Below are 23,081 nucleotides of genomic sequence, written 5' to 3' on the forward strand. Positions count from 1 at the left end.
AGGGGGAGGTGATTAAAGAGCAGGCCAATCAGATTATGTCAGAGGCAGTCCCTCTTCCCATTACTATGTAACCCACTTGGACATTGAACTGCCATGGGCTACATCTGTGCAGGGGTTCTAGGTTATCTCCATGAATAGTCCTTGTTTGGGGTATGAGTCTCTGGGAAGTTCCCTGTGTTCAAATTTTCTTGTTCTGTTGCTTGGTTACAAGTCTTAAGCTAGCTTTTGTTACAGATTTTATAGATTTTTTTTTTAACCATAGCCAATGAACTTATCAACTCTGAGATAAAGAGTTTATACTTACAAGATTTTTTTTTTTTTTTTTTAGAGCAGAGAGCAAAGAAATAGGAAAAAAAAAGCCTTTCAAGAGTAGGGGGAAAAAGCTTAGAGATAAGAAAAATTTGAGAGTGTAGAACAGAGGAAGTTTAGATATAACACATTTTCAGATCATTTGTTTGTGCAGTGGCAGATTTCTGCAAGAAACTGAAATCGTCATGTTTTGGCCCTTGGGCTGTACTGAAACCAAACCATTTGCAGCGAGCCATTTGATGAAATATCTGGGGAGGAAAAGAGATTAGATAAGGAGGGAAGTGTCACAAAATATGAACTCCACCCAAGGGAGAATTTCAATATTGTAGAGACTCATAAGGGCTTAGGGGAGCTGTGGGACTTAAACAGAAGGCTCCAGTGACCTGACAGGAGGGACAGAGACAGAGCAGGCAGCTCCTAGGTTCAGGTGAGGAAGCTCTACCAGGGAGCTGAGAACATTGGGCGGGGGGGGGGGGCAGTGGGGAAAAAAAGGCTAAGCATCCTGGTGACAAGAATTTCAATATGGGCCACCCCTAAGTGTAATGTGAGAGACTTGTCAGAGAAAAATGTCCCAAATAATAAAGGAGAGGTGCTCCTTTCATGTGATGGTGGCCCAGTAGGCAAGAGGAACCTCCCAGCATGTCAGTGAGGCTTTTAATAGGAGGCTCCAGGGAGCCAACAGAGACAAAGCAGGCAGCTCTGGGGTAACACTTACCCCAGCAGACAGGAGAGAGCAGGGGGAGGGAGGGATGGAGAGCCCTTCCATGCAATGGGTGCCCAGGAGGGCATGGCAGTCTCCAGGAGACACAAACTGAGGGATGCCCAGAGTCACAGTGAAGAAGCGTACCGCGTGGAGGAAGAAAGCATCTGAAGAGTCGGACTCTAGAATTTGGAGTCACTCTGGATGGCAGAAGCCAGCAGAGACAAAGGATCTGTACATACCTCTGGGGAGTCAAGTCAGCAGCATGGTTGGATTAGGAACAGCCAGGCCCCTTGCAAAGGGGTCCAGCCACACACACCCCCACACCTGCAGCTTTCAGCACTAGATGCATAAACTGAGGATGTGACTATTTCAAGGTATGTTTGAAGGGAAGGTTTTTGGCTTTTGTTTTGTCTTGTTTTTTTGTTTTGTTTTGTTTTTAAATTGTAGAGATGAGAAAAAGTACAGCCAGAGGTACCTGGAAGAATCCAGAGCAGAGAAAGAAAGTATTAGAGCGAACATGGCCATCAGCCTGGACCAGTCCATGAGAGGAGAGGTGGCAGAGAATAAGAGAGAAAGACAAAGAGAGTGCAGGCAAAGGAGACTAAGAGATAGGAGCAAGGGAGAGGGGACCAAGAGAAAGCACAGCTGGAATAGTGAGGTTATAAGGGAATGAGAAGCTGGGGGAGGGATGCCCGTGAGTTGGAGGTAGTTACGGTAGGAGGGATGGGTAAGAAGAGCCGAGAAGACCTACAGGTACCTGTGACACTAAGAGAGCCCGGAGGGCAGCATGCACTTTGGTATGCGAGTAGGCACCACACAGAGCCCTTTGTTGCTGCTGAGCATGATAAGGAAACAGCTCTTTTGGTAGAAAGGAATGGGTGCCAGCATTTTGGGGAATTTCCTTTGGACCTTACAATAGGCAGCTAACCCTTTCTGGAAGGGAGTCATGGTCTCTGTTCAAGTAAATAACCCTCTACCTAAGCTCACAATATAGTGGGTCAAGAAACCCAGAAGAGGGTCTTGGGAAATAGAAGGGGTTCTGGGGTTCTGTGAGAGGGATAATGAGTAAGAGAGGATAATGGAGGTGGGGACTGTGATCACAGAACATTATAAAACCATGAAAGAACAAATTTAAGAAGAAATCATGTATCGCAACATGAGCCCATAAATTGGCAATTCTTTTCCCTTCCGTTTTGTTTTCAGAGTATAGCCCCTGGAGGACTTCTTGGTTTATGAAGTACCTTTACTAAGGCCTCCTGTTCTGCTGGGCACAGCTTTGCTGATATTCCTCTCCCTGTCTCTGCCTTGACCCTCAGCCCTGAGCTCAGACACCGTGACTATCGACTTCAGGAACTTCCTACTGCTACGCACCTATAATACAGTTCCTCAGGTTGTGGTGACGCCCAACCTTAAAATTATTTTTTATTGTTACTTCATAATTGGAATTCTGTTACTGTTATGAATCTTCATGTAAACGTCTGTGCTTTCTGATGGTTTTAGGCAACCCCCCCTGTGAAAGGGTCGTTCAACTCCCAAAAGTGTTGTGACTCAAGGGTTGAGAACTACTTCTGTGGCTCTCATAATTGTGGCAGTATCAAAGGATTAGTGAAGACTTACTGCAAAGAACCTCCTTTTATTACCTTTGTGAGGTCTACATTGCTATAAGTTTTTGAGGCAGTGTCTTACCCTGTAGTCCAGGCTGACCTTGAACTTGCTATGTATGCTACTGGCTTTGAACTCCTGATTGCTTGTACTCCCAATGCCCTGCTTTGGCCTCCCAAGTCCTGGGACTATATAGGTGTGTGCCACCATACCTAGCCTGCCCCCTAGACTAAATTTCAAAGCATTACTCAAGGTACCACGTCTGATTTCCTTCTGTGAGACAGAATCTCACTATGTAGATGAGGCAGGCCTTGAACTCATGATCTTCCTGCCTCACCCTCCCCAATACTGAGATAACATATGTGGACCACCACATCTAACTGCAACAGACCTTGGAAGCAGTAAATCAATAATATTGCCTATATTAAAACAGGCACTTACTATGATTATTAGTCTGGTAAAATTCACCCTATTCATCTATACACAAAAATACTGGTAATGAAAAGAAGGAGGAGGAGGAGGAGGAGGAGGAGGAGGAGGAGGAGGAGGAGGAGGAGGAGGAGGAGGAGGAGGAGGAGAAGGAGAAGAAGAAGAAGAAGAAGAAGAAGAAGAAGAAGAAGAAGAAGAAGAAGAAGAAGAAGAAGAAGAAGAAAGTGTACCAAGCTTTAACACAGCCAGTGCACACAGCCCTTTTGTTTGTTTGTTTCTGAGATTCTGAGACAGGGTCTTGCTTTTGTAGCCCTGGCTGGTCTCAAATGTGCAGCATCCCAAGCCTCCTGCCTCCTCACCTAATTCACTAACACCCTGATACACTGTGCTTCTTGCCCTTTACTAGGAAGGTTTTAATTTCTATCCTCACTCGAGTCATAGAAAAATGTGGGCTGGGCACTTAGGGCTCCTTGGTCATGTGATTCTTCGGGAGAAGACAAATCAAAAGAGTTCATGTTCCAAATAACTTTCAAGTCACATGGTGGTTCACAGGTGGAATGCTTGCCCGGCATTTTGGAGTACAAAGATTTGAGCCATAGCACCATGAAACAAAACAAACAAACAAGCAAAGCTGACCTCTGTGCTGCTGGAGGGCCGGGGTGGGGGGGACACTGGTGAGGCCAGCTCTCAGGAGACTGAGTCAGAGAGATGCAGAATGAGAGTATATCTTTAAGAAGTCAGGGCAGCCGAACATGGAGGTGCACACCTTGAATCCCCACACTTGGGAGGCAGAGGCAGGCGGCTCTCTGTGAGTTTGAGGCCAGCCTGGTCTCCACAGCAAGTTGAAGGCCAGCCACAGCCACGAAGAGACTCTGTCTAAACACACACATACACGCAAAGAGAGAAAGAGAGACAGACAGACAGACAGACAGAGAGAGAGACAGAGAGACAGGGAGAGGTGAGCAATTAGTATGGGGTAAGAGAAGTGCATCCCGTCAAAATCTCTGTGACAGATGAAGTAACAACATCTCAGGATGTTATAGGCCATCAAGATGCATTTCTCCGTATAATAGCCTTTATGTATTTCTGTTAATGCTTCTTTTTAAGGAAATTTTTTTTTTTTTTGAGACATGAACTCCTTTAGCCCAGGCAGCCCTTAATCTTGCTATACAGGCAAGGATGCCCTTGAAGGTCTGGCCTTTTTGTCTTTGGGTGTGTGCCACCATCCTCAGTTTATTTGGGTGCTAGGAAATCAAACCCAAGGTTTTCTTCATGCCAGGCAAACACTGTGCCAATCGAGTCATATCCCCATCTCTTTAAAAATCATTTAAAAGTCTATCTATCTATCTATCTATCTATCTATCTATCTATCTATCTATCTATCTATGTATCTCTCTACCTACCTACCTACCTACCTTCCTATCTATCTATCTATCTATCTATCTATCTATCTATCTATCTACCTATTTTATGTGTATGGGTGCTTTACCTGCATACATGTCTGGGTACCACCCATATGCCTACGCCTTGGCCCCTGAGCACCAGACCTAGGACTGGAGCTATAGGCAGTTATGAGGCATCATGTGGTTAGCCGGGAATTGAATTTGTGGTGCTCTGTAATGGCAGCTAGAGTTCTTAACTGCTGAGCCATCTCTCCAGCCCCTAATGGGCATTTTTAGAGAATATTGAACGATTTGAAAACATCAAAGCATTAAAGGCCTGTATTAAAAACTGTAACTTAACAATAATTTCATTTTCCTGATTTTAGGGGTAAATGAATATTTTTAAAAATACTTAGGGTGAAACTAACTATTGAAAAACATACATAAAAGCATGTAGCTGTAGGTGTTGGTACACATGGCAGAAATACCTATAAACCCAGCACTTGCGGGGTACAGACAGGAGATCAGATGTTCAAGGCTGTCATAGCCTACATAATGAGTTTGAGGCCGGAATGGCCTCCATGAGAGCCTATCTCTAAAACAAGCTTGTGCACCGGAACGCCAATGCCTTTATTACCCTTTCGAGTTCATCTTCAATGCCTGTGGTTGCACATGACCCCAGCTCCTGCTCTCCTCACTAGGTGGCACAGCCGGTGCTCAAACGCAGAATGTGGGTCTTATGATCCATTTGATCACGTAAAGTTTGATCACCTGTAACCATGGCAGGCATGCCTGTGCTCCCTTTTAACTCAGTGTTAACTCTGTACACACTAAGAAGTCAGTAAAAGGATTCACAAGGTTTAGCATGGACTTACCATCTGCACTTACAACCTATCTCTGGAATAATGCCACATCGGATGTGAACAGAATTGGGAGGAGCTTGGGATAGAAGTGACAGTGGAGTTGTTTGTTTTAAACAAAATCTCAGTCGTTGGATTTTACTAATAAAGACTTGGGAGCCGGATGCTGGGGTAAAAGCTTGCTAGCTCAGAGAGGCAGAGAGAGCACCCAGTTGACCTTCCTCCTCAGCCAGCATCCCCCAAAGAAGAAAAAGTCTCCTCCATGTGTCTCAAAAAAAAAACCTCTCAAACTGAATCGCCCTCATTTCTCCTTCCTGTGTGCCTCTCTATCCGTCCTCCTGATGTCCTCGTATGCTCTATGGTTTTTCCCTGTGTTCACTCCCTGTCTCTTGACCTGTGGTTGACTTTATTTAATCCTGTTTACAATAAGCAGAAAGCTCTTCAACTAAAGAGCTCCAGTTTTAGGGCCGAGCCACACCACAAACGGGTTTTTCCAGTAAATAACACAATCTTGGGGTTCAGAGTGTGATCCTGTACTCTGCTCTGCTGTAGGACTTGTACCTGACCCAGAGCTGTGCCCTCCTCTGTCTAGAACTGGAAGCAGCTTGAGTCTTTCATTCTACTGCTCAACTCCCCAGTTGTGTTAACCTTCTGGTCTAAGACATTTACAGATTGAAAAGAAAATCATGCCACATGCCCTTGAGCTCATGTTTAAAGGCAACTCGAGGGAAGGAAATAATTTGGGCCACTTTAAGTTTGGAGTAAAAGATACAAATAAGCCACACACACCCAGGGTTTTTTTTTTTCTTTTTGCATCACAGATATGCAAAATGATGCATTTTGAAAAATCTCCCAGACTTGCTGATAGAGAGAGCCTCTTCAGAAACTGAGTTGAAATAAAAGTTGGCTGATGTTCCAGTGCCTCATTGGCTGCTGAAGTTTTCTGTAAATCACTCAAACTTAGCTCCTGAGAGAGTTATGTTGTTAAATAGCTAACTGATGAAGACAGCACAGGAAAGGCAGTCAGCTAAGCGGTGGGAGGAAAGAAAAAAAAAAAACTGAAGAAGGTGGGGCTTTGAAAGTAGAGAGCAGGCAGCCTACCCGGTGCTGGTTTGATATTCTGAGGGCTGAGGTTGCACAGAATAGTCAAGGATTGATCCTGGAGGCTTGGTCAAGCAAAGGCAAGTTCTAGCCTAACCTATAGGCTGATGGTGATCCTGAAGGACCTGAACTCCAGTTGTGGCTGAGGGATGTCCAGGTGTAAAAGGGAGGCCGGGGAAAGCTGAACTGATGACCCAGGCCTTTAAAAGAGGTGTGGCTGGGGAGAGGAAACCATATCAACGGAAATAGTGAATTTGGGTAAACATTTTCTCTCCAGGCAATCTAACGCCTTCCTCTTCTTCCTGGTGTGAGCAGAAGAGCCACGTAAGTAGAAAGGACATCCACCGCTGCGTTGAAACACCCAGGAGCTGGCAGATGATGGACAGGCAAGTGAAAGAGGGCTCAGTTCTGTTTGAAAGCAGAGTGCCTATCTGCACGGATTTAAAGGGTGGAGAAAGGGCACTGGCCATTGGGGGCCACTGAGCCTCAATTGTGGGAGATGCTCCAGACAAAAAGAGAAGTTTGAGCTGTCACTTCAGAATGGTTATTCTTTCAAATCGCCCAAAAATGTTTCTCTTGTAATGCTTGTCTTTTCCTAGCAGGAAACAGAGAGCTGAGACCCTGCTGTCCCTGTCACCTGCTGAAGCTGCCAACCTCAAGGAAGGAATCAATTTTTTTCGAAATAAGACTACTGGCAAAGAGTACATTTTGTACAAGGAGAAGGACCACATAAAGGCATGCAAAAACCTCTGCAAGCACCAAGGAGGCCTGTTCATGAAAGACATCGAGGATTTAGATGGAAGGTACCACGGGTCCTTTGCCCTCTTGCCAGGGACCCTGTTTGCAGTTAGATTTGGCAGGAAATGTACTCACTTAGACATTTTAAGCAAGTGCTTCAATCAGCAAATTGCTTCTAGTAAGTTCTCCTCTTGTTTTGTTGGGACAGTTTTCTAATTTCAAAATTATATTTTTCTCAGACTTCCCTTCTCTTCTCTCTTTCTAGGAACTCTAATTTAGTTTGACAATCCTAGCTACTGGAACCTAGCTTCTAGGGTATGTGAACATGTATGGCAATATCCTTTTTGCAGGGGTAGGAACACACAGATGTGGTATTGCATTGATTCTAAGTCTTCTAGAAGTTTTCCTTTCCCAGGACATTTTCTCTCTCTCTCTCTCTCTCTCTCTCTCTCTCTCTCTCTCTCTCTCTCACACACACACACACACACACACACACACACACATACACGGACAGACAGACAGAGTGCTTTCCAAACCTCGCTGGAAAGCAGATTTAATTTTTCTAAGGCTAGCCAGGCTCACTGAAGAGGCAGAGCCCCAGCTGTCCCCGCCTTAAACAGTGGTGACTGCTTATCTTTTTTCTCACAGTGCATGCTTTTGCCTGCCTTCATTCCCACAGACAACGTCTCTCCTCCCTCCGGGCTGCAGCAATGTTAAGATAGAGTTCTTTGGTTCTGAGGAACTATCTGGCATATCTAAAGAGAATTCTTGGGCCTCTGCTTTGTCAGCACCAGTTGCCTTATGGATACTGAACCCTACCCTTGAGAGCCCTCTACAGCCTGTCCTGGTCTCCATGGGCTGAGTCCTTGGGCACTGGGCTTTTCCCTTTCTTTGCCTCATTGGTCTTACTCATCTGGCCACATGTAGATAGTTTGGTGACAGGGGGAGATGAGGAGTTGTCCAAGAATGCCTACTATCACTGTGCAGAGGACAATTCCAAAATCTAGAATGTTCTCACATCTACCCACAGACTTGTTTGATTACATGGACAGTTTCACAGTCCAGCCCTCCATGCTAGTGGACTTTTCAGTGCTACTCTCTGTGGCACCTGTAGCCAGGAACTGCAGGTAACATTCTGTTTGGGTCGTTTATTGGTGTCTTCTGAGGGAACATTGCAGGGATCTCTCTCCTTTCATCTCTGGTACATTTATACAGTGCTCGGGGTGGATAGAGATTTTTTTTCCTCCCTCTGATTATCTCTGAATTTCCTGTCTTCTATATGTAGCTAACCACTTAGCAGCTCAGTGGCTGCAGTGTGGCCCTCCTCCCTGTGCCCACCACTCTCCGGTTCAGGAATGAATCATCTTGAACGAACTCATGATCTTTCTCAGCCTTGGCCTGCTCACTTGTAAAATGAGAATATCGCCCACTTTGTCAGGTTTCTGAGACAAAGGTTTGCTGTTGAAGCATGAGGATCCATGTTCAAAGTAAAAAGACAGGGAGAGCCTGTCTTTCAGAGTAAATGGAAGTAATGAAGGGATGAGTCGTGAGTGGAAGTAATGAGTGACTGCAGGTGATGAACGTATTACAAAAGCGGGATATGAAGCTAATTGTTCTCCTAGTTCTAATCCCGGCATGGATGTTTTAGTTTGGGCAGTGGATAAATATATAAAATATGCTCCATACTGAAAGTGTAAAATTTCATGCAAAGCTTTATGTTCCATTCTGAATAGCAATCCTAACTATTTGTAAGTTTATTAGGTTGTGCAGACTTTGGGTCTAGATAATTTTGGTGCATAGTAAGGTCAAGGCTAGCTTGTTCTACATGAGATCCTGTTTCAAAAAAGTTGAGGAGAGAAGGAAGGAAGGAAGGAAGGAAGGAAGGAAGGAAGGAAGGAAGGAAGGATGGAAGGAAGGAAGAAAGAAAGAAAAATAGGAAGGAAGGAAAAAAGGAAGGAAGGAAGAATGTTCAAACAAATAGCAAAAATTACACAGTGCCTCCTTTAAAGTCTCCCATCGGTTATAGTCTGAGTCTTATTCTGAAATGGAGTTAAATTAATAAATAGAAATGTAGAACACTCACCTAAATAGTTACATATAAAAAAGAATGAGTACATGTTGTGAATATTGTGGAAGATGTGCATTTGAAAATATACTCACTTTTTGCCGGCATGATAGTGCACGTCTTAGGTCCCAGCACTCAGGACACAGAGGTGAGTTCAAGGCCAGCCTGGTCTACAGTGAGAGTTCTAGGACAGCCAGGGCTACACAGAGAAATCCTGTCCTGAAAAGAACCATCCTCCCCCCGACAAAAAAAAGGAAGAAAAAGATAAAATTATACTCACTTCATCTGAAATTCATATTTACCTGAGTCTATTATAGCTGATACAGTAATCATATTCTTAAACCTTAAACTCTAGGGAAATAATTCCTTTGGGATATGAAACCAGTTGAGTACTAGAGGTGAGGGTTGAGGGGGGGATAAGTCACACACACATATGAGCGAATTCTCTCCGAATGTCGCTTTGCTGTTATGAGAAAGTCACTCCTGTGCAGTTTGTGGACGAGGGCTGTCTTCAGGAGCATGGGTCTCCAGCAGCAGCTTGCTTATCTGTGCATAGCCATTGCTTTAGCAGTGGCCCTTCTTCCCACAAAGCCCGTGTGTGATCACGTCAGACTGACTCCATGCGCCCTGGCCAGGAGGAGTTACTTACCCTGAAGATCATTCTGTTCTCTCTAACACACATCCCTGTGTGACGCAGGCCTGATCTCCACATTTAAAGGTATTGCTAGATGATGAGCCAACCTCTCCCTGGCTCCCAGTGTCATCTGTTCATAGGTTTTCTTTCACATGGTTTGTGTCCTGTCAATTGCTTTGACTTCCGTGCCATGAGCTGCCATCACACTTCATCGGCGTTAACGCTCTTTTCACTGGGCCGTACAGCTGACTCTCATTTTCCTCCCCTCCTTGCACCAGGTCCGTTAAATGCACAAAGCACAACTGGAAGCTAGACGTGAGCACCATGAAATACATCAACCCTCCAGGGAGCTTCTGTCAGGACGAGCTAGGTAAACACTCATCCATGCTTTCTGCCACAGCGGGGAGAGGAGTGAAGGGGAACTTGGGAAATGTCCTGATGGCATCCACTGTCGGTCCAAGTTCTGGATCTGTTCTGATTTCAAACATGATCAACTGTTTGAGACAAGGTTTTGTTTTCTTATGGTTATCGATCGTTTGCATTTCATCTTTGGAGAATGCTTGCTCTTCTCGCCAGATCATTTGTAGACTGGTACTTGATTTATCATTGTCTAGCCTTTTTAGTTCTTTGTATAGTCTAGATATTACTCCTCTGCCAGATGTAAAGTGAGCAAATATATTTACCTAGTCTCTGGGCTCTCTTCACCTAATGGCTTCATTTGCGATTCCTAGGGCTTCCTAGCTGATCTAGCCTAATTAATGAGGTCCAGGCTCAGTGAGAGGCTCCCAAAATATAAGGTGGAGTGTGATTAAAGAAGATAACTTCCGTTATCATCTGGTCTGTATGTGTGCATGTGGAACACACACACACACACGCAGTAAGGCAAAGTAAAAGTAAGATAAACCACTATAAGGCTTCGCATAAGGCAAGAATGGCTGGTCTGCGGTGAAGAACTTACCATATTTAGGTGAGCAAACTGAATGTAAACAATCAGCCCTTCCCAATAATCTGTGTGTACAGACCACACAGGAAGTTCACGGCCCCACAGGCATAGTAACAGTGGTGAACATGAATTTGCTGCTCATCATACGTGTTCTTTTTATAGGTTTTTATAGGTTTCTGAGTGATTGGCTCTTTTTTTTAATGTGCGTGAATATGTACATACAGGTGTATGAGTCAAAAATCACTATCAGGGGTCTTTCTCAATTTCTTTTTCATTTATTTTTCTCCTTTGGAAATTTATTTTCCAATAAGCCTTATTGCTTTTTTTTTTTTAAAGCTTGCAAATAAGTAAAAAACATGACACACCAAAATCAGTTCTTAGTGTGGTCTGGATATTACCCCTCTGCCAGATGTAAAGTGAGCAGACATATTTATTCACCTAGTCTCTGGCTCTGCTTCATTTGCTGTGCAGCAGCTTACTAATGTCACTGAAGTTCTATTTTTCAGTTGTAGGTGCTCTTTCCTGACAAACTGAAGTCCTATTCAGACACTTCTTACCTGTGCCTATCTGTATTTTGGAACTGTTTCCCCTCGTATTTTCACTGCTTCAGATTCTGTGATAAGGTATTTGATCCATTTGGGTTAATTTTTGTTAGGGTAAGGGATAGCTTCATTCTTGAACATATGGTTATGCAGTTTTACCAGCACCATTTGCTGGAGCGGTTTTTTTTTTCCTCTAATGTATGTTTTGGCATCTTTGCCAAAACAAACAAAGAAAGAAACAAAAACAAAAACCTCTAACTAAGCAGGTTTATTTGAGTTCTTCACTCTGACCCAATGATCTGTGTGTTTGTTTTTGTGCCATCCTGTTTTTTCTTGCCGTGGCTTTGTGGAAAATTTGTACTACTTTTGTTAAATTCATTCATAAATAGTTTATTCTCTTTGGTCATCTTATAAATGTCATTTTAAGATTGCTATAGTTCCTTGTTAGATATATTAGATGTTTTATATTTAGGATCATGCTCTCTGTGTATACAGATAGCTTAACTTCTTTCTAATTTGTATGTCTCTTATTTCATTTTCTTGCATAGTTGCTTTATCTAAAACTTCCAGGCAGAAGTGGCATGAGAAGAGTTTCCTTGTTCTGTTTCTCCCCTCACAGTGGAAGCAGCTGTGTGTTCTCAGCTGTTTGTTCTGAGCTGTTTTGTTTTGTTTTAGGTTGAGGACCCACTTTGCTAGTCTTCGTCTTCTAACACTGTCTTCTAACTCATTAAAGGATGTTGTAGTTTGTCAAATATCTTTTCTATCTCCATTCTGATGCTCATATATTTGCCCTGTTTCTTCTGTTAATGTGATGTAGTCCATTGGCTTTTTTGAATGTTCAATTATCATTACATTTTTCAAATATTGAACCAGGCTGGCATAAAGCTCACTTGGTCATGAGTGATACTGTTTCAGACCACCTAGGTCAGTTTTACCTTGATACCAAAGCCGGACAAACACACTGCAAGAAGAGAAAACGGAAAGACCAATGTTTTAATGAATGTACTATAAAATTATTTACAAGACAGTATCAAATACAACCTGTGAATGAGAGTGGAAAGGGAACTGAATAAAAATGTGAAAAGGTTTGCAGGGACGGAATATGACTAGCTGAAATGGATGACAGACACAGCAATCCTTTCACTTGTGATACCATCATCCTTTCATTTGTCCTCAGTATGAGTGGTATTGGCACCTGTTCACTGGGATGCATGGGCTTCTCCTCCCAGAAATAGTGTGTGGACATTCTTTTAATGCCCACACTGCACAGGACATGATCAAGCTCTTAACACTCTTCTCATTGTGAGTACCAATTGCGTCTCATTGTTTCTCATCTGTCACTCAAATGTGATGCTAATGTGTTGATAATTAACGCTTGGCATAGGGTGTTTGATAACTTGTTTCTGATGCTAGAAGTTTTTTCAGCTTTTTTTTTTAATTGCTTCAATTTTCTATGGGAACTGCTTCTATAGCTGTTCAATTCACAAATCTTTTTTTTTTTTAAAGCTATTTTATCATCTGTTGTCATGACTTAGTGGCTTTCTTTTGTTTCAGAAAACTCAGTAAACCAATTTCCGTGGTACCGCTTGTCAGTCCACCGATTTACGACTCTCTTCTCATGCCGTCTGTGCCATTGTGCCATTACAATACTAACGCCGATCCTTTTGATAACTGTAATTTTCTGACATGTTTTTCTCCATTTCTTCACTATTCTTTTTTAATAAAGATTTAGGGAGGGTTGAGACAGTGGTACCTGCCTATAATCCCAGCACTTGGGAGGCTGAGATGGGAGGACTGCCATGGATTCTAAGCCTGCCTGGGTTGCACTGTAAAAATTACTACACAGCACTACACAGGACCACACAACAAGGTCCTGTTTCAAAATAGGAGCAGAGGAGGCTTCCGGAAATATCATTTGTTTGTGTTTCCTGAGGTCAGAATGGGAATAACAGTTTCTCGGTACTTTATTTATAGAGACAGAGCTGAAAAATGTCACATTCAAATTTACTAATTGTGTGGATTATCTTTGGTTAAGTTGCTTGAGGGCCTTTGTAGAAATGCCTTCTGAACTATTGCTAAGACTTAAAGCCTCCCCTTTCCGTAGCATCTCTTAAAAGAAAAAGAAATAGGAAGAAGGCAAGTTCTTCAGTGGGTGTTGGAGCACAAGTTTTCTCCCATGATATGTAACCTGCTTTCCCACCAGCCTCTCTACATCAGCTTGCTTGTGCTATCATAAACAGTCTTATTCAGTTTATTCATTCCTCTAAGGACACATAATTACCATAGTAAAGCTACTATGTATTCAGTGCCTGGGCCAGGGATGGGACTAATGGAATGAACCAGCCTTCCCAGCCCTCACCATTGACTTCCTGATGACCATACCCACCTAGGAGGCAGAAGGAAAGTAGCCTGGTGGCATGTGTGTAAGCCAGCTTCTGGAAGTAGAGCGGGGTGAACAATGAACAGCAGGGCGGGGCGGGATTATGAAGGTGCCTGGTGAGATCATACTACTAGTTTTTAAAGTGCTCTTTTAAGAATCAGCACAGTTCCATGTGTTGTTTTTTGGCTTATATTGAAATAATCTTGTAGGTAAATTTCTTGATATGAAGTGTTGGATCTGAAGAGGAGTAACACTTAGGTTTGGTAGGGAGGGGTCTGTGCAACCCTGAGGCTGTCTTAGGAGACAAGAAACTAAGATGAGCAATTAACTCAAGAGATTTTTGTCTTTGAGGCGCTATCTAATGTAGCCGAGCTATCTAAGAAAATAGCTGTATAAGGAGGACAATAACAACAGTCTCTGCTGCTGCTGTGCTTCATCATCATCATCTTCTTCCTCCCCTCCTCTTCTATTCTTTTCTCACACCGTACATCCTGACTGCAGTTTCTCCACCCTCCTCTCCTGCCAGGCCCCAGATCCACCTCTCCACCTCCCCTTAGAAAAGAACAGGTCTCCCAGGGATCTCAGCTAAACAAAGGATAACAAGTGACCATAAGACCAGGCAGAAATCCTCTTATCAGGGCTGGATGAGGCAACCCTGTAGGAGGAAGAGTCTCCCAAGAGCTGGCAAAAGAGTCAGAGACGCCCCCTGTTCCCACTGCTAGAAGTCCCACAAGAACACCAAACTACACAACCATAACATATCTGCAGAGGACCCACTGCAGATCCACGCAGGCTCCTGAATGGCTGCTTCAGTCTCTGTGAGCCCCTACGAGCCCGGCTTGGCTGATTCTGTGGGCTGTGTTCTCCTGGCATCCTCACCCTCTGGCTCCTACAAGAGGATGACCTCAACTTCTGATCCCCAAGCTTCACACTCCCAACTACCGGGATCGCAGGCATGTACCACCAGGCCTGGCACAGCTGTGAAACAGACCCTGACGTGGACCAGGTACTGTTTTTGAGATTACAAGAACAGCCTCAGGTCTTATAAAGCTCACAGTCTGGAAGGACCATATGTGGCTTGAGAAGGAACATGTAAGATATCTATCTAGTAATCAAAAGAGCTTTAGGGGAAAATGAGGAGGAGCAGAGGGCTGGAAAGCTGTTGGACCATAGTGGCTGAGGAGCGCCGTTTGACCTAGTGTTGCGTCAGCATTTTGGATGATTAATGGACACAAGGGTATAGCTGGAGATGAGCAGCGCCTGATAACAACTAAATGTGCATTTTTCTGAACAAGTGGAGAACATTTTGAATGTTTGCAACACAAAGAAAGAATAAAATTGGCTCAGCCGGCAAAGCACTTGCCAGATCTTCAGAGCTTATGCAAAAGGAGCTGGGCTTGGTGGGGCACACCTGTGATTCTAGCACTGAGGAGGAGGACACCAGAGGATGCTTGGAGCTCACTGGTCAGTCTGCCTAACCCACTTGGTGAGTTGCAGGTCAAAGGAAGGTCCTTGTCTCAAAACCAAGATGGAAGCACACCCAAGGCTAACATCTGGCCCCTGCATATGCATGCGCCGTATGTACATGTATGCTCACCTGCACCTCTACACACGTGTGCTTATACAAACATGCATACATACACCCAAAAGAAATAATGACAAACAAGTCTTGGTTTAACATCACTGAGACAAATTCTAAATCAGAATTTTTATTTTTATTTTTTTAATTTTAGGGCATTATTTCCTTCCGTTCCTTTGATACAAGTTATCTCAGTAGTGTGGATAGTATTCATTTTGCAATGGAGATAGTTTTTGTTTGTTTGAGAAACTTGGGGAACTGGGTGGCGCTGGGCAGAATCCCATCTCAACATAGTGCCTTCATAGCACCTGTTTTCATTTGGCAGTTCATATGATTGCCTCGGGTGATTAGATCTAACTCGTTGGGAATCGTTTAGTCACTTTTCTTATTGTTGGGACCACATTCCCGACAAGGTGCAGCTTAAAGAGAGGAGGGCTTTCTTTTGGCTCGTGGTTGGAAGGGGGCTGTAGCAGATCTCTGTGAATTCTAAGCCTTCCTACGCTGGCGGACTGTTAGGTGATGTCAGTCATCACGTTGCCTGACTGCGCTGAATCTCCTTTTTGTCTGTCAGACATCTCACGGTTCACATCTAGCTTGAAAGGCTTGAAACTGCTTCCTGGTTAACTCATCTTTTGGCTTTTGGTATCAGGTTAGGAGTTCCCTTCTGCGCACCTTCTCGGCACCTTGACCTTCTCTCTCTTTCGCTGGTTTCAGCACAGGGCAGCTGTATGCGTGTGTCTGTGTCAAGTGTGCCTGAGATCTCCTGAGCTGCTTAAATGTAGCACGAGCAAGGAAATGAGCGTAAGCAGCAACAGCAGCTGTCCTGGCAGGGCTGTGCCATCAGTGAGCAGTGGCTTCTGTCGCAAGTGTGATTTTTGACCATCTCTGTATTGTGACCATGTGACTCTACTGCAGTGAATCTTTCCAGAACGTCATTATCTGGTGTTCAATCAGAAGATTGACCTCGTGCAGGAGCAAATTGATACCCTATGGCAAATCACTCAACTTGGCTGTCAATGAAAATATGCTGGACTTTGAGTCACTAGCATATAACATGAGAATTTTTCCTGTGCTGCAAATCTGTCTAAACAATTGTCGAGCTATATTTTAGGTAATTGGACTGGAGAATTCGAATACGATGGAGCAGCTGAGAGTGGCCATGGTCACAGTAAATTCTACCAGAGTGGACGCAGGACTAGCCACAGGATTATCATCATGGATTGCTGCAGCCATGAATCATCTGAAGGAATGGGCGGGCATGGGAGCATTAGCAGGCCTTCTGGTGTTGGTCTCCTTGGTTTGCCTGTGGTATATATGCAAGATTAGAGTCTCACAACACTGTGATGCAGCCATGATCATTCAGGCCTTTACAGCCATTGAAGCAGGACAGTTTCCCCAAGCATGGTTGGATACCATAAAAAGCTAAAATGTTACGCTCAGGATGCGAGGCTAAGCACTGCACTCAGGGTCAGCCACTTTGGACCCAGAGAAGAGCATGTCTGGTTGCATGTGGGTTGATGCCCCAGGTCCCGCCTCTGAGAAAAAAGTATCGGACGGGTCTGATGCTCTTTGGGTGGATGACACCTAAATGAACATTGGTACAAAGTCCCAATTTATTTCTAATATCAGAGATCAGACCTCTACTCTTGCCTGATGCGTCTAAAACAAAAAGGGGGAACTGTAGAGAGCTGCGGAATGCTATGCCTTAAAGATGGAGCTGGTTTCCGCCTTCCACCTTCCCGATGGTGAGTGCTCTCTGTCACGAACAATTCCACATTTGGCTAAGGCTGAGGATCTGGCTTGCTTCCATGTATGTGGACCTATCTGCATTGCCCACGTGGCACGCCTGGGTTGGCTACCCAGAGGCTATTTAAGCTGTGGGCTGGCTTTCCCCAGGGTCCGAGGATTGTTCAAGGTTCCTGAATAAACTGCATTGAAAAAAAAAAAAAAGAACGTCATTATCTCGCTTGCTCAGATTTATTTCCCTTTGTTTCTAGTTGTCGAAATGGATGGAGACAGTGGTCTTTTTCTCCTAGAACTGAACCCTCCTAACCCCTGGGACTTTGATCCCAGGTCTCCCGAAGAGTTAGCTTTTGGGGAAGTACAGGTAAGAAAACATTAAAATTATAATATTCTTGATAACAAAATAAAACTAAGATGTCATTCATACATATAGTTGCATATTTTACAACTATATATACCTAGAAATCATATATATGTATACACACACCATACATAAATATATATGTATATATATATAGAGAGAGAGAAAGATAGACCTAGAAAAACAATATTTCATGTTAAAGGAGGGTCCAATAAGAAGTCATGTAAAACTGTTGGAAGAAGTTCAGAAAGTACCCTTACTGCCTGAACATTCTTGGACAAGATTGTATATCAGTCAGTGCTTTGATGATCAAACCCTGGAAGCTGAGGACTAGAGAGCATGGTTTGGCATGTGCCCAGCTCTGGTGAGCGCTTCCTGGTGGATGGATACAATGGCAGGAGTGTGCATGGGGTCAAGAGCACCGTCTGCTCTTCCAAAGGACCTGGGTTCAATTGCCGGCACCCACATGGCAGCTCACAACCCCCTACAACCCCAATTCCAAGGAAGCCGATACCTTCACACGAATGCACATAAAATAATAAATTATTTTTAAGAAAGAAAGTAGCATTCATACTTGCAGAACACTGTCTGGAGGGAGGTGCTGGTCTCCTCATGGAAACTCATTTTTGAGGGAACTGGCCAATCTTGAGATCCTAAGATCCTGGAAGAAGTACATTGGCCTCTTCTAAAATCTCTATCCCTAATGAATCAATTACCTTACATCAGGCTCCACCTCTTAAAGACCCATGCACTCTCAACATCCCCACACTGGGTACCAAGTTTCAAGAATATGAACCTTTTGGGGAATAAACCGCATCCCCAGTGTGGCAGATAGCAAGTTGTATATTTTTGCCCCTCATCCTCCTAAGATCTTTTGCAAATCTTTTTATGCACATCGTATCATTTTCCTCTAAAGGAAATACCTCAGGAATTTGGGGAAGACAAACAAGCAAAATTGTGTGTGTGTGTGTGTGTGTGTGTGTGTGTGTGTGTTTAGAAAACTATGTGCATTTGGATGGGATTTTTTTGGTTGGTTGGCTGGTTGGTTTAGCTTTGTTTGAAATAAACAAGACTCTACTCAGAACAGGAATGATATAAACTAACTTGTTTCCTGGTGGTTCCTTATCTCACAGCTGGCTCTTCACACTTGACTCCTGTTGCCTTATCTCTGCTTTTCCGTGTGTTCTCTATCTGTGGATGTGCCAGGCAGGGGTAAGGAAGGGGGTGAGGAATAGGTCTGGAATTCCCCTACCTGCACCGGTCTGGAAATCATTGTTGATACCGGTTCTCAGAAGCTCTTGGCAATCTGCAGGGTGAGTAAGAAGGGAATGTAGAACAGGTCACACAGCCCAGCTCGCTTGATGCCCAGTCTGTCCTGCTGCAACAGCCCACCAAACTAATCAGGAGTCATGTAACCAGCACTCCTCCAAGCCACAGTGTTGAGTCCCTGATGCTTATGCTAACATTTCTAACTGCTTTACTTTGGAAACTGTGCCAGGACTGGTCAGACCACAGCTAAACCACGCAGGGAGCTGGTTCAAAGAGAGCAAAATCGGGCACATCCATTGACTTGACAACAAACCCCGGACACTAGAGTCTCTATCCTGACAGTCTGTGGAGGGCGCTGTGTTCTGTCAGTGTGTGTCTGCAGTTGTCGCTGAGCCAGAATTGGCCTGACCTTGTCAGAGAAACAGCCTGAACCTTGAACTCCATTGTGCTGACCAGTCACTGTGCCATAACGGGAATCTCACTCTCTTCTAACAGATAACTTATCTCACGCATGCCTGCATGGACCTCAAGCTGGGAGACAAGCGGATGGTGTTTGACCCTTGGCTAATTGGCCCTGCTTTTGCCCGAGGATGGTGGTTGCTACACGAGCCCCCATCTGACTGGCTGGAGAGGCTGTGCAAAGCAGACCTCATTTACATAAGTCACATGCACTCAGACCACCTGAGGTAATGAAGTCACTGTATCCAACTTCTAAGATAACAATGGCTCCGCTAGGCATCAGTGGGAGTTTGGGGGTTGTTGCTTTGTTTCTTAGGCAGGATCTCAGGAGGTTCAGGCTGGCCTTGAACTCACTATGGAGCTGAGGATGACCTTGAACTCCTGCCTGATCCTTATACCACCACTTCCGGATGCTGGGATTATAGGCATGTGCCACTATACCCTGCTTATAAAAAGTTTTTAGATTCTTCTGCAATCACTGTCCACTCTGACTTGCCCCATTAGAACTATGAAAAAAAGAATAATAATGGCAAATTATTTGTATATGTACCACTATTCTAATTTTAAAAGTGCTTCCACAGTTTATATCAACAGGACTAAGGAAGAAGCCATTATGAAAAGCAGGGTGGTTGATAACCCCTCACAGATTTCCAATCTCATTCTGCTTGGTACATGAGCAGCATAAAGCTCATCAAAGTAACCTTCTTTTAGTTCCAAATTTATAGCCCAAACCAACACACACACACATACACTCACATACATACTGGAAAGGGCCAGTGTTCTCAGCACTGGAGAAGCTGAGGCTGGAGGATCAAGAATTCAATGCCAGTATGGGCTACATAGCAACACTATGTCAAAAAATGACAAAGAGATACTTTTTAAATAAAGGACCAACTGAATACTTTTGGTTTTGACCACGTGTTGAACCTCACCCAGCGTTGCCATTGAAAAAACAGGAGCACACAGGGACTCACGAGCAAAAGGAGGAACTAGTACCCCAATAAAGCTTTAGTGATGGATATAATTTCCATGTTTCAAAAAATACTATTACCTTTATATTATCTTGTAAAGCCATATATAGAACCAGGGAGCAGGCAAAGTCTTGCTCATGTGCTCGTTTGCCAAGCCCTGCTTTTTGTTGTTTCACTTTTCTATGGACTCAGGCTTGTCTAGATCTTCCTGTCTTAGCTGCCCATGTACTAGGGTTAACACGCCACAGCCATGTCCTGCTTTATTTGTCTTCTTTTAAAAAAAAAGAAATTCTTCCTTTCTTAGAACACATCCTGACTACAGCCTTCCCTTGCTCCACTCCTCCCACTTCTTCCTGTACATCCTTCCCCCCACCCCCCATCCACTGTTCCTCCATTTTCCTTCAGAAAAGAGCAGGCCTCCCAGGGGTATCAACCAAACACGGCATAACAAGTTACAGTAAGAGTAGGCACAAATCATCATATCAGGGCTGGGTGAAGCAGCCTAGTAGGAGGTGAAGGGTCCTAAGAGCAGGCAAAATAGCCACAGATAACCCAACTCCCACCTCAAGAACCTCAAACTACACAACCATGACATATAAGAAGAGGACCTAGCACCTACCCATGCAGGCTCCCTGATTGCTGCTTTAGTCTCTGTGAGTCCCTTTGAGCCTTGATTAGTTGATTTTGTGGGATGTGTTCTTCTGGTGTCTCCTACCCAGCTGGCTCCTACAATCCTTCCTCTCCCTCTTCCACTGGTTCCCCCGAGCTTAACCTAATGTTTGGCTGTGGCCCTGTGTATCTGCTCCCATCAGCTGTAGAGGAAGCCTCTCTGATGATGACTGGACAAGGCTCTGATCTATGTATGTAGCAGAGTATCATTAGGAATCATTTCATTAACTTGTTTTCCCCCAGTTGAGTTTGGTTCTACCCTAACTCTCTGGGCCATCCTGATTCTGGTTCCTGGCCACCCAGGCAGTGTCAGGCATGGGCTCCCTCTCATGGCATGGTCCTCAAGGTAGACCAGTCACTGGCCACGCCCACAAAATCTGAGCCACCATTGCCCAGAACATCCTGTAAGTGAGACAGGTTGTAGGTCCAAGGTTTTGGGGTTGACTTGGTGTCCCAGTCCCACCACGGAAAGCCTTGCCTAGTTACAGAAGATTACGGGTTCAGGCTCCGTGTCCTTCATTTTAAGAATCTTCTCTAGGGTCACCCTCATAGGTACCAAGGAGTTCCCTTTGCACTGGGTTTCCCCATTGCACCCCACAGCTCCAGTCGTTTCTCCCTGTACTCTCCCCCTCCATCTGCCTTCCCACCTGATCCCTCCTGTTCTCACCCCCACCTGTTCCCAGTCTACCTACAAAATCTATTCTATTCCCCTTTCCCAGAGAAATTCGTGAATCCCCCCTAGAGCCCTTCTCGTTACTTAGCCTCTCTGGGTCTGTGGATACCAGTGTGATTATCCTTTATGGATCAGATAATATCCACTTATAAGTGAATACATACCGTGTTTGTCTTTCTGGGTCAGGTCTACTTCACACAGGATGATTTTTTTTTCTAGTTTCATCCATTTGCCTGCAATTTCATGATGTCATCTTAATTTATAATATCTTTACAGTGTTCTCAAATCCAAATTCCAAATTAGCTTCTGCCAGGACTCCTGTGGATCTGGTATAGTGCCAGTAAACCAAAGGACATGTTCCTAATCCTGACAAAAAGAGGAGGATGAGAGCATGATTTTCCACCCAGAACACACTTTAGAACACCACTCCACTTTTTTTTTTTAATGAGTGAACTATCAGAATATGGCAGGTCATATTCCCACTCTGTGTTCATGGCTGTGTCAGTTTCTAAGCTGTCTGGAAGTTTTAAATGATTAACGTCAAACACAGCAATGCCCACAGTGTTCACAAGCGGCTTCACTTCTTTCTCTGCGATCCTGTAAAAATAAACTGTTTGCCAGGAGTGTTTCGATAGAATGTCCCTGTCAAAGACAAAATGCTGGTGGTTGGCTGTTGCTGCCCCCTTGATTTTCTGCTCTGAAGAATGCAGGGCTAGAAGGAATCACTCTACCTTGATATATTGTTTAAAGGGCTAGTGGTTCACATTTTGAATGAACTGGCTTGGTAACTAACAAGCAGCTTATAACTCACTTCTTGACCTTCTCTAACCCCTTGAGCGGCTGCAGTATTACAAACAAAGCTTCACTTGCTTATTACGATATTTTTGCCTTTAACCAGTTCCTAGAACTGAACTTGTCTAAGTGGAGGCTCAAGGGAGCCCTGGGTACATGTTGCTGAGTAAGCTCACTGTGGGCTGGTGCTTTTGTATACCCCGTCAAGAATGACAGCAGCACGGAAATGATGTGATGGCAGTACACCACTATAAGACACAATTGTTCAAGACCTAAAGAGAAGCTCTCTACCAGACAGCACTGAATTTGGGGTGAGGTCGGGATAAGAGCTTTACATGTAGTTTAGCCAAGTTACTCTTTAACCACTGGCCTCAAGGGCCAGTTGAAGGCCAGCATCTCCTGGGGTACAGTTGTGTGACAGTAAGGACAGGGTCATAACACGCTCACCGTGAAACGTTTTAGCTAGTGTTTGCCACTGAAAAACTGCTGGCGCTTGTGAGTTTGACTCCTTTATGCCATCTTTTTGGCAAAACCCTTCTCATTATGAGTCTTTCCTAGTCAATTAATAACTACTCAAGCCATTTGCCTCATTCCTGCTGTGTGATCTTTTTAAGTAAAACCTCCCTGGATTATAAAAATGAGGGGGAAACAGTATGAGGTAGTGAATAGAGTTCAAAGAAATGTGATTTCACAACATCAGTACAGTATTGCTACATGATATTAGCAGAGAATAAACATCATCATCAGATGATAGTATGTTACTATTAGTTAGTATTAGTAACTTTTCTGTGGTTATGATAAGACATTGTAACCAAGAAATTTATAGAAGAAAGAATTTATTTGGGCTTACGATTCCAGAGCATCAGAGTGCATCAAG

The 23,081-nt window shown here is 44.0% G+C and overlaps 1 protein-coding gene across 4 annotated transcripts in view; it reads left to right on the forward strand.

The window, feature by feature from the left end:
- Positions 1–23,081, forward strand: part of LOC110551070 (cytidine monophosphate-N-acetylneuraminic acid hydroxylase) — a 71,330-nt gene that overhangs the window by 13,170 nt on the left and 35,079 nt on the right. For 3 of the 4 annotated variants that reach the window (XR_009587623.1, XM_060372419.1, XM_060372420.1), the window contains exons 2-6: positions 6,664–6,772; positions 6,989–7,189; positions 10,102–10,193; positions 17,265–17,374; positions 19,136–19,326. Coding sequence is in view for 3 of the 4 variants with exons in the window: in XM_060372419.1 (XP_060228402.1) it covers positions 6,762–6,772; positions 6,989–7,189; positions 10,102–10,193; positions 17,265–17,374; positions 19,136–19,326 (605 nt within the window). In the remaining variant the exon portion in view is untranslated. Of the gene's footprint in view, positions 1–6,389; positions 6,467–6,663; positions 6,773–6,988; positions 7,190–10,101; positions 10,194–17,264; positions 17,375–19,135; positions 19,327–23,081 lie in introns of those variants that run through there. The other variant, XM_060372421.1, reaches the window with a different exon arrangement.

The sequence above is a fragment of the Meriones unguiculatus genome, chromosome 19 (genome assembly GCF_030254825.1).
Source record: "Meriones unguiculatus strain TT.TT164.6M chromosome 19, Bangor_MerUng_6.1, whole genome shotgun sequence".
NCBI classification, from domain to species: domain Eukaryota; kingdom Metazoa; phylum Chordata; class Mammalia; order Rodentia; family Muridae; genus Meriones; species Meriones unguiculatus.